Below are 16,644 nucleotides of genomic sequence, written 5' to 3' on the forward strand. Positions count from 1 at the left end.
GGAATTGTGACATAGAGATAAAGATATTCTTTATCTCTATCTGTTGAACAATATTTAATTACTTTATCTGCAATTAAAACATTCCTTATTTAATACAGATGATAACTAAATTGTTCTGATACATAAACATTTCACATTAAACTGATTTATTATGTAGGTTTCATGTCATGGATAAAATGTATACATTGGCGCAAGCTCGAAGTGGCAGTCGTATGGTTCCTTTTTTACTAACCGCTGCAGACAGGCCTTTTGAAATTGTCTGACATTATTCAAGTAAAACGTCGCTTGAAAATCGGATACCGTCCCGTAAAATCATTCGCAATTTTCCAACTTAGCAAGATTCTTGTATTTTCTGAGGGCTGGTTGTAGCGTCTAGAGTGAATTTCGGACATTAGACGCTGTTTTGGATCTTGACAATGGCGTTCAAAACATTTAGTTTAGTGTTTATGTTGTGGGGACATTATGACGGAAATGTTGGTGACAATAAGGTTGCCATTCCTCTTCTTAATGACTTGAAAGCTCCTCTAGTGGCTAATTTGGATGTTATTAAAATAAATGAGGTTATACCTAATTATGTGAACGCTGAAGTTGAGAGGAAAATAAAGGACTTGGTGAAATCAGAGATAGACATACTTGTAAATGCAAAAACATCCGAATTGACCAAATTGTTCGACGCCCGAGTGAATTCAGCGGCAATGAAAATTACAAATTCTGTTGATATTGCTTTAACAACTGTCATGGAAGGTAGGTGAATATCGTTAAGTGTAAGTATTTGTAATAATCAGGCAAAATGGGAAAAACGAGTATGTCAAAAACCCACCTATTTAACAATATCATTTCACTCAAGGATGCTCTATTTGAAAAGACCATTATTTGATCTCTCCAACACTAGATTTGCTAAAACAATATCAATAGAATGTTAGAAAAATAAGATTTTTGAGTTATCTGCCCCTGAAATGTTCATTTTCAGTGCATTTCAGTAAAATTATTACTCTGTTTACCAACATGATATGGAAAATCTTGTTTTTTTCCTTGATTCTGATTGTGCAAATAATCAAATTAAACGTTCAAAATGGTGCGGTCTTTCACACCATGTTTCACTCTCTGCCTGATTCTTACAGAGACTGACACTCAATAAATAAAGTCTTTTGGAATACACCAACAAAACTTTAAGTATCGAGCTTCGAGACATGGCAACGTTGCAAAACCAAACATCATGAATTATTGATTTTTTTTATGTTCCCAAAAAATACCTGAAAAGTGTATTAGTACTGATAGAATTAAACTAAAACCACACCTTTTCATTTATATGATTTTTTTTCAGAAAATATCCATCAATCTGTTTGTATTGTAAGCACATATGTTCCTCTGTTTTTTCTACATCTTATATTCTTTTTGGGGGTTACGAATTTAAATTAGTAGCTCTTACAATAAACATTCCAAATGAATATCGTATGTTGCTTTCCATATAAAAGTAACATGCTATTTTTATCAGTATTACCATGATAATAATCTCCAAAATTTTCTCATTTATAAATATTGGACTTTACCATATTCATCGTACCATTCTTGGCATAGAATGGTATTGTTGTTACAATGTCATACTCATAACAAAATACATTGTACCGACTACCTATAATTTTGTAATCAATACGTAGAGAAAAACATTATGTTCGAATGTTCATCATATGAAAGAGTAATCAAGGGAACCAAGATTCTAGCGGAAATCAAAAGAATGTAGTCCAGGGACAAAGACCAGACATGGAAAACAGAGGTACACAACAAAGATCTTAAAATAACCAAAATAACACGCACTGAGCAACAAAAGTAAATGGGCAACTCGGACTCTACTAAAAACTGGGAGCATGGACCAGGTGCACCGGTAGGGTAAGTGTCTTCTGCTTTTCTAGCAGGGCAAAAAGTCAATCAATCGAGTATCATAATTCCTTATAGTATTCCGCCATCTCTATTCAAAATAACAGCAAAAGTGTACCGAAACGTCAGCAGTGGAATCTTCAAATACGTCAAAATACAAAAACGGCTTAAATGTGAACACATGAAACACAGCCTATCTACATACATAATGTAGCGTACCACTAAAAAAAGCTGAAACAAAACTTTATCAGATGCTCCTAAAGGGTTGACGGCATGCCCAACATGTACTACGACTACTCCGACAGGGGCAACCGCCATATTCCAAGTGAATATAACCTGGTAAAAATCTACAAAAAATTTCCGCGACACGTGCCAAGCACTGTTATCATTAGTGTGAAATCATTCGTTTTTTAATTAAGTATCATGTTGTATGCGTAGTAGTTAACTTGGAAATATTGGACATTTTGTCTCCGAATTTTTGCAGTTCAACATTTAAGTACCATTCTGTGTAAGAATTGGGCAATTGGTGGCAAATCATTTTTGCAATTTGGTCAGTATTCAATACATATAGAAAACAACCAAAGGCTTTCTAAATTTATCTTGAAGCATTGTTTACTGCAAATATAGGGAAATTTCCCAATATTATTCTATAGTAAATTTCAACTATATTGGACAATTAGGACTATCAATATATACACTTTGATGGCTATTTCTGGAAGTTATGGGATATGTATACTTAATAATGTAAAACAATATTCATATGCCACACCTGATACACATTTTGCTTGATTCTTAGAAAGAGAAGTACTCAAAAGGGTTTCACACACATAGATATGTTACTCCATTGGTTCAATTAAAAAACAATAAAGAAGATCATAACCTTTAATGACGTCGAGTAGTAAACATTTAGATTAAGTCCTTTAACATACAAATTTCATTTCAAATATAGACACACAAAAAGAACTGAAGAATGTGTCTACCATTATACAGCAGATCCACGGTAAATTACAAAACACATCAAGTGAAGTAGGACAGCTTCTATTTGATACAAACAATAAAGGTAATATTGTAGTGTGTATTTATCATCCATTGCATGTCTGCAGTCTTGTAATGGAGTATATTCAGTCGCTATTGAATTCAATTCGGCTCAGAAAATAAACTTATTCAGACCAGTATGACTATTGCATAATATTAATTATAATGTATGCTTTCTTTGTCAACAAAATGTCTTATACAGTTTATCTACTCAGCACATGGAAACATTGCTGTAAAGTGGGCCTGAATTCGTGAAACATATTTTTGCAGATGGTTTTATATTAAAAAGCAGTTTTTGGTATGACATGGGTTGTGTCATTATTGTATGACTTTTGATGTACCGTGACGCTTACCCTACCGGTGCATCTGGTCCATGCTCCTAGTTTTTAGTGGAGTCCGAGTTGGTCATTTACTTTTGTAACTTTGTATGTATGATTTTTGTTACTTTATGTTTTTTGTTGTGTATGTCTGTTTTACATGTCTGGTCTTTGTCCCTGTATTGCATTCATTTGATTACCGCTATAACCTTGGTTCCCTTGATTACTCTCTCAACCCCCATGGGAAGAATTGAGAATGATTTTACGTACGATGGGTACATCACTTTTCGTACTTTTAAACTAGTCTGGAGCTGGCATATCAGTTAACAGCTAATAGTCTTTATTTTGTATATGTGTGTAATTTATATTCAGTTTCTTTATTTCCATTGTACCAAGGGACACAAACCTTTTTGAAATGATTTTTATGTTTAATGTGTTATATTTCTTCCACATTGGTCAGATTTTAAAGGGGCGTGCGATTACGCCTAAGTACGTAAACCCCGCAGCATTTTTGCGCCTGTTCCAAGTCGGGAATTTCTGATGTCTCTGTCTGGTTCCGTTTTATTATATTTTGTTGTATGTTACTTGGGTAAATAGGGTACCTGTGTATAAGGATGTTTTGTTCTAGCTGTAGCCTGCCCTGCGGTTTTCTTGCCATTAAAGACCAATGATCGGCCATCACCTTGGGCTGACATTTTCATCCCGGTTGGGTTGTTGTCTCTTTGACATATACACCATACCTTTTTTCGTAATATTGATCACATGCTCCGAATATTTAAACCATAAAAGAATATTGAATCAAGACACCTTTTGACAAAATATAGTTTGTTGAAGCATGTGGCACAAATCTCCTAATATCATAAGAAATTATGAAAGTTCCATATAAACGAATATTTGTTGTGTCATTTCAGTATGGTAATTTTGTAACAGCTCGTAAACATGTTTTGTCTTGGTTCAGTCTTCTTTTTAGTGGAAAGACTCAAGTTTTCAGGACATAACATGGCCGGAAACTGGTATAGACGAATATGCTCCGCATTTTCTTCTCAGTTCTTAAGTCTCATACTGATATTTTGTTTATTTTTTATACTAAACTTCAATTGTGCATGAACAATATTTTCATCATTTAACCATTGTAATTTTGTAGTATAGCATTATTTGTTTTCGATTTTTCATACTTATGACGCAAAACTCTTCTTTTAAATTCTTATATGAGTTTCTCTTGATTTAAACTGATACGTTGTATTTTTTAAAATCGTATTTTTCTCAATAACAAATTCAATTATCTGAAGAGAAACACATATTCTATTCCAACAATATTAGTACAGTCTGTTTTGGTTTCCACATATAACGAGAATGAATATGGTAATATTGTCAAAGACACAACAACCCCACCTTATAAAAATGTCAGCTCAAGGCCACACGTAGGTATTTGATAAATGACGAAGGAACCATTACACCACAGGGCAGGATGCAGCGAAGTAGTTGCCCCCACCTATGCAACATCAATATAAACGTAAACATAAGTGCAAATGAAACAATACAAACTGATACCAGATATTCCTACCTTGAGACAAGTGCTAGAAATGCAATGGGCTTTGGCGTGATTACAATCATATTACTTTTTTAAATCTGGCCAGTTTACTTCTGAACAAATTTGAATATTCGTTTTCAGATAATACAATATATGAATGCAACCTTCGCTTTATGTTCTAAATGTAATCTAGTACTATGTAGGTTCAATGAATTAGGTAAATATCATGAAGTCGTAAAAAACTTTTAGAAGTATCACCTAACATTTATCGATCTGTAAAAATCATATAGACGGATATTTCAAACAGTTGCAGTGACGCAAAAAGGTATTTTTTAAGATACTGTAATGTATTTCAATTGAACGCATTGTACTCCTTTTTTCTAAATATTGGAGAAAACTGGGAAAAAGTAAAGGTACAAATAACGTCGTTTTTATCTATAAGATTTCGTTTCACCGAAATTTAAATCACCTATGTATTTTTGCGATCATTCAACATTCAACTCAGTCTTTTTGTTACATTGTAAACTCCGTAAAACATTCACCCAGAAAATGTTATAATTATGTGATATTTTTGGTATATTAGCTGACTTTTTTCATCCCGGGAGGGTTGTTGTCTCTTTGACATATTCTCGTTAATTTATTTACATATGCATTTAGTATATTTTGCATATAGAGCTATCTGAGACTGCTGTAGAAAACGGATCTAATTATATAGAATATGTTATAACTATTTAGAGCAATCGCGATAATGGAACTACGCACAGGGTAACGCGGCTCGTTTACGGTAGAACATTAATGACACATTCGCGTATCTAAATGGACTTTTTCAATGATAATTAAGGGCATACATAAAATTATAAAATTCTTTTTTTATTTTATTTTTGATTCAAACTAAAATATGTGTTCTATGACATGTTCAAAAATAACGCAATGGAGATTCTATATGATTTGTTGGTGAAATGCCTTCTTCTGACAACAACTCGCAGTAAAATAATGGTAAGGTGATCGAATTTGTTTGCATTCGAAAAATATATACCTTTATCATTTCAAAAATAAGTTGTAAGGATTTTTTTACCCCATCTATTTTTTAAAAATTTCGAGAAACAGAGAAAGACTTATTTACCGGTCAATATCAACTAAATGGAAGGTAAAGTAGGATATTTAAGACCCAAAAACGCACATTTTCGTCATGTGACAAGCCCATTACGTTAAAAATTGGTCAGTTGCCAAACATTTTTTTTTATTGTTTTTTCTTACACCGATTTGTTAATAAAAATTTACACACAAAAAAAACAACAACAAAAAACAGGCCAGTCCTTTTGGGAATGAGATATTAACTGATATGCTATATCGTCTCACTTTAATATCTTTTCCAGAATAGGGATGGCCAAAACAGGGAGCCAAAATGTGTACGAAAATTACGGTGTTGGTCTTACCCATAATTCCTATGCCGGAAACTAGACCCAAAGACTTTTAAGACCAACAACCATTAATTTCTTTCAAATGCCGGCCAATAGACAATTCGAACCACGACAGTTTAGAGAGAGTATATTAGAACTATTCAAACCGTATATCAAGACGATTTAAATCTTAGAGCATAATATAACAGGGCTAACAAAAAGGGTAACAAAAAAATTGCCGAGCACTAATCCGATCTATAATCAAGTCAAATCCAGAACAAATCTGGCAAAACAGATATTACACCACCGAAGTAACCGGTACCGCAAAGGTCCATACTTGGTACAGGCATTTCAAGCAAAATTGTGGGTTAAATCTTTTTTTACAGAGCGCTAATCGTCCCCCTTCCATTGTGGCGTAATTTACCGGTGGTGATTACATAGATTTTGCATTCTTTTGCGTCATAATCGGTAAATCAGCGGGCACATCAGCACAAAGAACAATTTACAAAAAACAATCATTACTCATTATTTTAGAAGAAACTGAGTATTTTTCAAGCAAGGACTAATATTTAAAATAGAATTTGTTAAGAGACCTTGTGAGACGCACTTCCGCATACCCCTGATTCAATAGTCCATTACGCAGATATACATGGCGTTCAAGGAAGTCAGAGTTTTCAGAACTTGCTCAAGCGTAACGAATAAATTGTGAAATATAAACACCATATGTAAGGAAAATTTATAATATTAAAATTTAAGTCGTCTCTTTAATCATAAATCGTAGTGCTGAGATGACCACTGTTGTCCAATTCGAGATGTATGTCCAAAAAAGATGTAGAACAACCTGTTTGTGTAATCTCCTTTCTTACGAGCTCTGGTGGATATATGAAGGGTGTTATGCATTTATTGTTTCTTCGGATACGTTTCAGGTTTAACCTGCCATTTTAAATATTGATATTTTACAATTATATCAACTTCCTAGTTATGTAGACTATAAATACACTACTTCTCATTGACACTTGATGTACAGTTCATTCCTTCTTAAAAAGTAAAGTTTACATAAAGACTTAATAACACGTGATGACCACCACCTTAAGACTATCTTTATCACATTGGTCTAAAGATAGCTTTGGTGTGCAGCTTAAACCTCGTCATATGGCGGTTATTAGACTATCATTTTCAATGTCTTAAGATAATTCTTATTGCAGGGATGCGAAAAAAATTCTTCAACGGGCCCATGTCTTTTTCTGATCTCTATCAACACTAACAAAAGCCAATTTCAATCTATAATACGTGTTACAGAGCAAGCAATACAGTTGATAATTGTTTCGGAGTTTGCCACTTCCATAAAATCATTTGTTTATAAATATAACAGTACACAATCGTTCAGTATCCATTTCGTTTTCATTTATTTAGTTCAATATTAAGTTCAAATATTAGATGAAAGAAGTTTACCAATAAATATGGCCTTCTTATGTCCTTAATCATAACTAAAAATATTGTGCATGAACCGCGTAGCCGTGTGCGTACTGGGATTTATAATCCCGGTGTGTTGTACTTTGATAATAGCAATTTCTCTGATTTGTTGAAAGATTTTTTTTTAAATAACTGGACCCATTTTTTACAACAACCTCTTACACACATGTTCGAAAATATGATAAATACATTTGTTAAAGTAATGTTATCACCAGGAATATTCAAATTTTCGCTGCATTGTTTAAGACGTTCATTATTGCAGCGTTTGTAAAAATAAAATTGAATGCATATATCTGTAGCTTAAGAACGCGAAAAATACATAGCCAATTTAAATTAATAACGAATTTATTTCGACCTCTATTTTCTCTCCGTTGACTCCAATGTTGCGAAAAAGTAGCTGGTATTATCAAAATGCCGTATGCTTGTACACCCTGAATGAAATATTGATCTAATTTAACACGGAGAGAACCAATCTTTTTTTCAGTTGGTTTCACAGCATGTCGAGGACGTTTGGTATCCAACAATATAGTACACTTCTCAGAAATCGAGACTTCTTATGGTCATAGCATTAATTCAACATACAGAAATGGCGTCTTCGTTCCATTTATGAAAGGATTCTACTTAATAACTGTTAATGTTTTAGGAAAAGGTTCAAATGGAGCGTATATATCTCGTAATGGAGACAGACTGTCTCGTGGTTGGTTTAATTTCCCAAAGCAAAGTCATTATAATACAGGCGCAACTTCAACATTTGTAAAATTGGAAACCACGGATAGAGTTTCTGTCAAACTTTGGAAACATGGGTCAATTGATGCAGCTAGTTGTCTCACTATTATGAAGATTTAACTGTTGGAATTGGTCTCATTAATCTTGGGTTTGTGTATCACTATTTTAGTTTGTTTTCTATTTTGTGCGTGTGTGTGTGTGTGTTATCAGTAATTGCGATTCAACGGAAAAAATTGTAAACCTAGCATCAACTCTTGATACGAGAGAGGTATCTTTAGCCTTTACTCACTTACAATCTTACACTGGCGGATCTTGACACTTCCGGTGCAACTGATGCCATTCCCGGTTATTTGTAGAATTTTATATTAAAAAAATTTAGTTTCTTGTATGCTGTTTTGGTTTTCTTATCTTCAGGTTTCCAAGAAGTTATATGTTATCATGTTGTCTTCTTTGTTCCTGTTTTCACGGTTTGACTGTGTTTTTTAATCCTTATGGTCGTATTGATCCTCTGACATATTTTGACGATATATGATTAATTTGTTAGTTCCAAATTCCGAATTGGAAAAATATCTATCTGATCAAGTCAAAAGGTGGTTCCTGGTAAAGGCTAAAAACCACTAATTCCACTTCCCATAGGCTTCTATGCTAATTTCACAATATTCAATGGCTTCTCTGGACTTTACCTTAACTTTAACCTGCAGAGGACTATATATCAGCAAGCATGATTCTATATATGTCAGCTCACAATCCTCAGAATGGCATGTGGGGTTAGCAGACTTGCAGTGCACTACTGGTCACCGGAAGTGAAGTGTCTATAAATAGCATGGGAAATCCCAGTGTTTTCACAAGATAGGGGTATATTTAGAAATCATTATGGAGATTAGGGTTCACATCACAAGAAGCAAAATGCACCTATAAAATGTACAGAAATGTTTTTCCTTTCAGAAACTGTTTACATTTTTTAAATGAGATGAGAACTTTTTTCACAGCACTATGAGGAAAAGGGGTAATTTCTGCGTAGGACTATTTTTGTGTACGTTCCAAATGCTCATTGGTTGAATTGGTGGTCTGTAACCTAAAGAGAAAAAGTGTTGACTTGAATATTAGAAATCAACAAGATTTGCAATAACTTCTTGTTATCTATCAGGTGGTCCTGAAATTCGAACTTGATCATGGCATTCCCCTTTTTGTCCGTAATCCTCCGTAGACCATGATTATACTTTGTTTAATAAGTAGCAATCATACAATGGCATAAATAAACATATGTTCAACAAAAAATGAACGATGAATAAATAAGAGCGGCTCTCTTCATTCGGTAGTATAGATAACAACAACTTAAATACTTCGCTTCAAAGTAAATATGATTCGAGAAGAATGTTAATCAAGGCCTAGAGATAAAAAAGACACAATCAAAGATTCTGGAATACACAAAAATGTCGTATTCAAACATGGTTTTAAAATATAAAGAAAATAAAGATGTGCGTAAGCAAATGTTTTCGTACACATTGATTTCCCGCTTGTTTTTACATTATAATTGCAATATATAATTCGCCTTGGTTTTTTTTTTTTTTTAATTAACTATACTTTTACTAAATATTAATATTTTAATAATACATACAAAGTAACGGAAATAAATGAGCAACTCGGACTCCACTAAAAACATGGAACTGAAAAGAGTAACACTTGTTTTTGTTTTTTGTTTTTTTTCTTTTGGAGGAAATTATAGTTTGCTGCAAACGCACTTGTTTCAAAATGTATTACATACCAAATACTCTATCCATGTCCCACAAATGGTCCAGAACAGAACTTGTATTCAGTCTGAGATTGTTTATGATTGTTATTAATTTTTTTTTTTTTATTTTTTTTTTTTTTTTAGTTCATTTTTTCGTATGTTAACAGTAATGAATCTGGTGTAAGCTGTATATGTTTGTAATTTCATTGTAATTTGGAAAGAAAGGAAAGGAATTACAATAGCCAGAATTGTGTTATATGAATGTTGAATGAATGAGCACAAATACGATAATGAGTGCAAGTTGGAATGAGTGCTTCAACTGAAAATTAAAAGGGCATTGCAAAATAATGTAAGGAGAGGCTGGTTTGTGATTCAATTATGTATTTAGAATGCATTATAAATTTGTTTACTTGTACTCAAATACTAAACGCAGAGTGTTTAAAAACCGGTTTCCTTCACCAAGGACGAATTTTTTAAAGATTAAAAAACACAATATCTAATTTCAAAGTATTGTCTTGTATTCAATACGTTCCTTAACAAGACAGAATTATAATCAGTTGTGCCCAAATGAACAATCTTTATTTAATTTGTTTACCTTTATTTAAAATGAAGACCTTTGTTGAACTTTTGTGTATAAATTTACTGGTTTCCAACGACCAAGGACGATTTTTTCAATGTTAAAATAACCTTCAAAGCAAAATATCCAATTTCAAACCATCGTATTTAATTTACTTTTTGTTACCAAAATAGGTATATAATAACAAAATTGCGATCAAGTAAACAATCTTTATTTGACAGATGTCAATCGTAGCGGTCGCAGCAACAAGATGTTCCAAATCATTAGCACGTACATTGTTATTCTTATGGAACTTTATAAAGGAATTTCATGTGACAGTCAAGTTGCCTTACCTCTTCTAAATGACATGAAAGCTCCCCTTATGGCAAATTTAGACGTAAGTGAACTTAACCAGGTAATTACAATATACATCAACACTGAAGTAGAGAGAAAAATTAAACAATCTATCAACACAGAAATAAATAGATTGGTAAAAGCTGAAACAGACTTACTGACAAAGCTTGTCCAGGATAAAACAGACGTGCTAACAAAGTTTGTTGAGGATAAGGTTAACACTGGGAAAAATGAGATAAAAGGAACAGTAAATGAAACCATTACTTCTGCGTTACAAGGTAATATCATTTTGTGTTTTATATGATTGGGAGTAACATTCCTTTTAATTGCAAAGTTTTGCATTTGATGGCCATTGTACTAATATTTAAGAGAAAATTCAGAAAGTAATGTGGTTGATTTGTTAAGATAAAAGACAACCTGTTCTTTCTTAGCGTCAAGTGATGTAAGTAAATATACTGTTGGGATGTTCTATTTGCAAATGAGTGCATTACGCAGATATTTTTAATATGATACAAAGACAAGAAAATAAAAAAAAAACCAAGATAATAGACGAGTCATTTTAAACAATGTTCTACTAGGTGGCGTCCTTTTTGTGTACTCCGTCGGTTTCAGAACACTCGTCCGGTAATATCTAGCTTCATACTGTCCTTTTACATCATATTATTCATAACTCAGTAATTTGAATAATTTGCTAATGTATTTTCTTGTATTTTTTTAATCACTTCAGCAAATCAAGTATCTAAAAAATCCCGCTCTTTAGTGAATCTTGCAGCTGGAAAAAGGTCTTCTCAAAGTTCGTCTCAAGGACATTATGGTGCCGGAAGAGCCACTAACGGCAACCTCAAGGATTTCACTCATACAAATGTCGAGAGTAAACCTTGGCTACGAATTGACCTGGGCAAACACTACAAAATATACGAGATCGAAATTTTCAACCGAGAAGACTGCTGTGGTAAATCAATTATAACAATTACTACATACACTAAAAAAGGGTAATCAAACCAAAAATCAGTTTCGTGCGCACACATATATTTATTGTCGTGTGCGCTAATCATTATCGTTTTCTGTGTCCATTGTGTGTTTTTTTTTTATAGTCTCCTTTGTTCATACATGTTCATATGATATTCTATTTTACGAACCTGTAGGAATTGGATATATGAAACAAATATATTATTATTACTCTGTAAATAGATCAAATATCATTGTAATTGTATGGTTGTATATGCTTGATGAATTGAATTTCATGAAATCCTGTGTTTAGTTAAAACATATGTTCTTTCACATAATCGTCCCTGATCCCGTATTCGATTCCAATTTCGAATTCCTTCTGTTTTATGGTGTTCTCGTGAGGAACGAAAATGAACGGGACAATGATACAAAATGTTGTTTGACGTATATATGTTCACAAATTCTGTCCATAGATTAATTTAAAAGTAATAGCTTTACCCGGTTGTATTTTTTTAATTAAACTATTTTCACCTGGACCTAGTTCTAAAACTACAGGTAATACATTGTATTTACAGACTTGAATATATTCGCTCAAATACATATTTTTTACAGGATACAAACTTCACGATTTTGACGTCAGGATAGGAAAGTCACTCCACAACATGGAGCTGTGTGGTCACTACGAAGGCCAGGCCAGTAATGGGGAACGAATTATCATGATGTGCAAAACACATCCTGTGGCACGCCATGTTCAGATCCAAATAGTGAAAGGTCACGAAAATATTCTGCACGTCGCGGAAGTCCTTGTTTGGGGAACTGACTAAATAAACAGGTTAAAGAAACTTGAAAGTTATTTGTAGAATTTAATTTTGTACGCTTTGTATATTACTTTGTATATGGAAGTATGAATATAATAATATACTCTTCAAATATGACCATTTGGCAAATGTTTAATGCACATATTCAACTACTTCACCGCTCTGTTATCAATGTTTATTCAAATAGAGATAATTCCAATATTTTGGCATGCAAACGTGTAGGATGTTGGTTAATTTGTGGTTTATAAACTGGAAAAGTTAATACTTATTTTTACGAAAATTTTTGTTTGAAACAAAAACACTAGTTTCGAGATTTGTAATATTTTTACCATATATAATATCCATATAATAAGGTCTGCAACAAAACTTGACGTCGTTGTGCTCTATCTGGGAATGTTCTGTTACAGTGTGTACCAAGATGGGAAGATGCAGGACCAGTCGCATCTGTATTGTGTTCGTGTTTATAGATTTTTATGCTGTCACATCTGTATTGTGTCCGTGTTTATAGATTTTTATGCTTAAAACCATTAACCTTTTTTTTTCATTTCATCATCATTTCATGTTCATTTTATCATTCATTTCATATTCATCGTCTGAATATAGCTAAAATATTGCTGCTCCGACGTTAAATCCCAACAATCAACAATCAATCAATCCTCTGTATTTGTACATTTACATTACACAGGGGTGGCTTTATATTCAAAATTCGGGCTCACTATCAGCACCAAATGCCACTTTTTCCCTATAGTATCGCATAACTTCGTCATAAGTCAATTTTATACCAAATTATTTAGGTGGATTTGTTATGTCATTCTGTAATATGCACTCTAAGTTTTATGATTTTTTTTCTGACGTAGTCGGTAAGCTGTTTTACCGAAAAGACGTTTTTTTTTATGGGAACGCAAGTCACCTGATCGTAATTCTGTTTCCCGATTGACCAAATACTGATATCTTAGCGGTGTTAAAAAACTGAAATCAGTCTCGCATGTTATTGTTTTATATTGTAATGAAGAAAGAACAAAGTTTCACTGAGACCGCTACGTTTAATTTAAGATAGTACTTGTTTCTGTATAAATTCCTTTAACTATTTAAAAAAAAATTATATGTCAGTAATTTTATATTGAGTATTTAAAGATCACAAATATAATGTTTTATTAAGATTTTTATGATTCAAAACTTCAAATGAAAGATTGTTTTATGTAGAATAAATCTTGTGTTACTGTCCTTTCTAAGTAAGCTTTCCTTGTGAAATTTGTGTTTTGTATATTATTAATTTTTCTTTTTGAAATTGATACTTATGTTTCTATTTGAGCGAAGAGTTAGTCATTCATATATAGTATTCCCCGCTTGAATTTTACAGATTGTAGTTTCCATTTGAATTTGCTGCACCATATTGTCATTTCTTTTGATTTGTTTTGTTTTGCTTGTTTTTTTTTTTTTTTTTTTTTTTTTTTTTTTTTTTTTTTTTTTTTTTTTTTTATTGTAATACTTTGCCTTTATCAAATCCCTTTTTAAACTCGTGTGAACTCGAGATAAAGCATTACGATATTAAGTTAAGTTCAATTTTATTGTTGTAGGACACAAACTTCATGATTTCCACGTTAGATTTGGAAAGGCACTCACCAAAATAGCATCGTGTGGTCACTAATATGGATGGCTAGAAATGGGGAAGGAATTACCATAAGATGTGAAGGACACCCTGTCGCCCGTCATGTTCAGATCCAAATTGTTGAAGGACAAAATAATATTTTGCATGTAGCAGAAGTCCTTGTTTGGGGTATTGAGATAATGGATAACTAAATGTCTTTTTGACAAGTACAAATGACGAGTAATAATCGTATCACCTTTTAAACGAAATAAAACTTTGTATTATTAGTTTTTAGTACTTAAGTTTCTATCTACTCCTTGAAACAAATAGTAGTATAACATATGCTTTGATACTATCCATGTAGGAACAAGGTAGATCTAATGGTATGGGGAAGAAAAGGTAAATTTTATCCAACCATTTTCTATGATCGTGAATGCTAAATTTGTGTCAATCAATGACTGAGTTTTCTCTTGACACCCTTTTAAGGGTTGATATTGTAAGAATTATGGAAACTGAAGCAATATATATTTGAATCAAATGAGGCAAATGTAGCACTCAACGAAGGATAAATAAGTATAACCTAATCCTAACCGATAAAACATGTAACCCGATAAAACTTATCAAAGTGGTGATTTTATTGTTTTGGAAACGAAATTATATTCGACATGCCAAATAAAAATAAATGAATAAAAACATTTTAATAGACTGAGTATTTGAACCAAGAGCCGCATCTTTTTATAAGTGATTAAAAGTGCAAAGACCTAGGTGATGAATGAATAAAAGTTTTCGCAAAGGGAACAAATTGTGCTCCTTTACTTGTTGACCTTTTCCTTCACTCTTATGACGCTAACTTTATAGCTGATTTGATCAGGAAGAAAGAATATCGTTTGGCTAGATCCTTCAACTCAGTTTCCGCTATATAGATGACATATTATCTTTAAACAAACCTAATTTCGGGGATTTGATATATCACATCTACCCAAAAGTACTTGAGATAAAGGATACTACAGGCACTGTGAAGTCAGCCTCATATCTTGACCTACACTTAGAAATCGATGGTAAAGGAAAACTATTGACCAAACTTTACGACAAACGTGATGACTTTTCATTCAGAATTGTCGACTTTCCTTTCATCAGTGGCAACATCCCTTCAACACCTGCGTATGGAGTTTTCATATCACAACTCATACGTTATGCTAGAGCTTGCCGAGACTACGCAGACTTTTTGTATCGCACTAGAACTCTAACAAATAGGCTTCTGAAACAGGGTAATGTTGCTACAAGATTGAAGTCATCACTACAGAAGTTTTATAGTCGTCATCATGAACTCGTGGATCGTTATGGTGTATCCATCAGCACCATGAAAACTGATGTCTTCCTCGTTTGTCTACCCCGGACTTGACTTTTTATGAGCAACTCGGCGGGTATTTCTAGAAAAGCAGACGACGCTTACCCTACCGGTGCACCTGGTCCATGCTCCCAGTTTTTAATGGAGTCCGAGTTGCTCATTTGCGTTTGTTACTTTGTATGTATGATTTTAATTTCTTTATGTTCTTTGTTGTGTATGTCTGTTTTCCATGTCGGGTCTTTGTCCCTGGATTACATTCTTTTAATTACCGCTATAACCTTGGTTCCCTTGATTACTCTTTCGCATAACAAATAGAACAATATATATGTTAGAGTTATCATGAGTGAGAAGATTCAAGCGGAAATCAAAAGAACGCATTCCAGTTACAAAGACCAGACAGGGAAATCAGACACACACTACAAAGAATATAAAATACCCAAACTAACACGTACATAGAAACAAAAGTAAATGATCAACTCGACTCCACTAAAACTACTGGGAGCATGGACTAGGTGCATCGTTAGGGTAAGTGTCCTCTGCTTTTCAGGAAACACTCGCCTAGTTGCTCATAAAAGGTCAAGTCTGGTGTAGATGAAATAAAGCGACAAAAGCATTAATATATTGTCTGAGGTTTATGTTTAACATTAGTGTTTTCACTTCGTCAGTTGTGCGAAAAAAACACACACAAAAATGGGTTTTATATGAAAACGTACAAAGCAATTTTATCTAAATTGCAATGACAAGGTCGATTATTTTCTTAACCGTCAGTTGTGCGAAGAAATGAGTTAGTAAAAACACTCAGATATTTGGAATACTGGAATAAACAGGACAACACACAAAATAAAACACTGCTAACTGCGCTACATTTATTGGATCATTTTCCGTCAACTTTGATAACATAAGGAAAGTAACATCCTGTAATATGATAACGATAATAAACTTA

The 16,644-nt window shown here is 33.1% G+C and overlaps 1 protein-coding gene across 1 annotated transcript in view; it reads left to right on the forward strand.

The window, feature by feature from the left end:
* The first annotated feature begins 249 nt into the window (after window positions 1-249).
* The window catches only part of LOC148607595 (uncharacterized), a 32,260-nt gene continuing 15,865 nt past the window's right edge, over window positions 250-16,644 (forward strand). Inside the window, exons 1-5 of the mRNA XM_088543546.1 lie at window positions 250-744; window positions 2,825-2,935; window positions 10,888-11,277; window positions 11,727-11,951; window positions 12,560-12,769. Of these exons, the coding sequence (XP_088399672.1) occupies window positions 417-744; window positions 2,825-2,935; window positions 10,888-11,277; window positions 11,727-11,951; window positions 12,560-12,769 (1,264 nt within the window). The 5' untranslated portion in view covers window positions 250-416. The remainder of the gene's footprint in view (window positions 745-2,824; window positions 2,936-10,887; window positions 11,278-11,726; window positions 11,952-12,559; window positions 12,770-16,644) is intronic.

This window comes from Perna viridis, chromosome 9 (assembly GCF_037379345.1).
Source record: "Perna viridis isolate PV_CMFRI_1.1 ecotype Kerala chromosome 9, ASM3737934v1, whole genome shotgun sequence".
Classification (NCBI taxonomy): domain Eukaryota; kingdom Metazoa; phylum Mollusca; class Bivalvia; order Mytilida; family Mytilidae; genus Perna; species Perna viridis.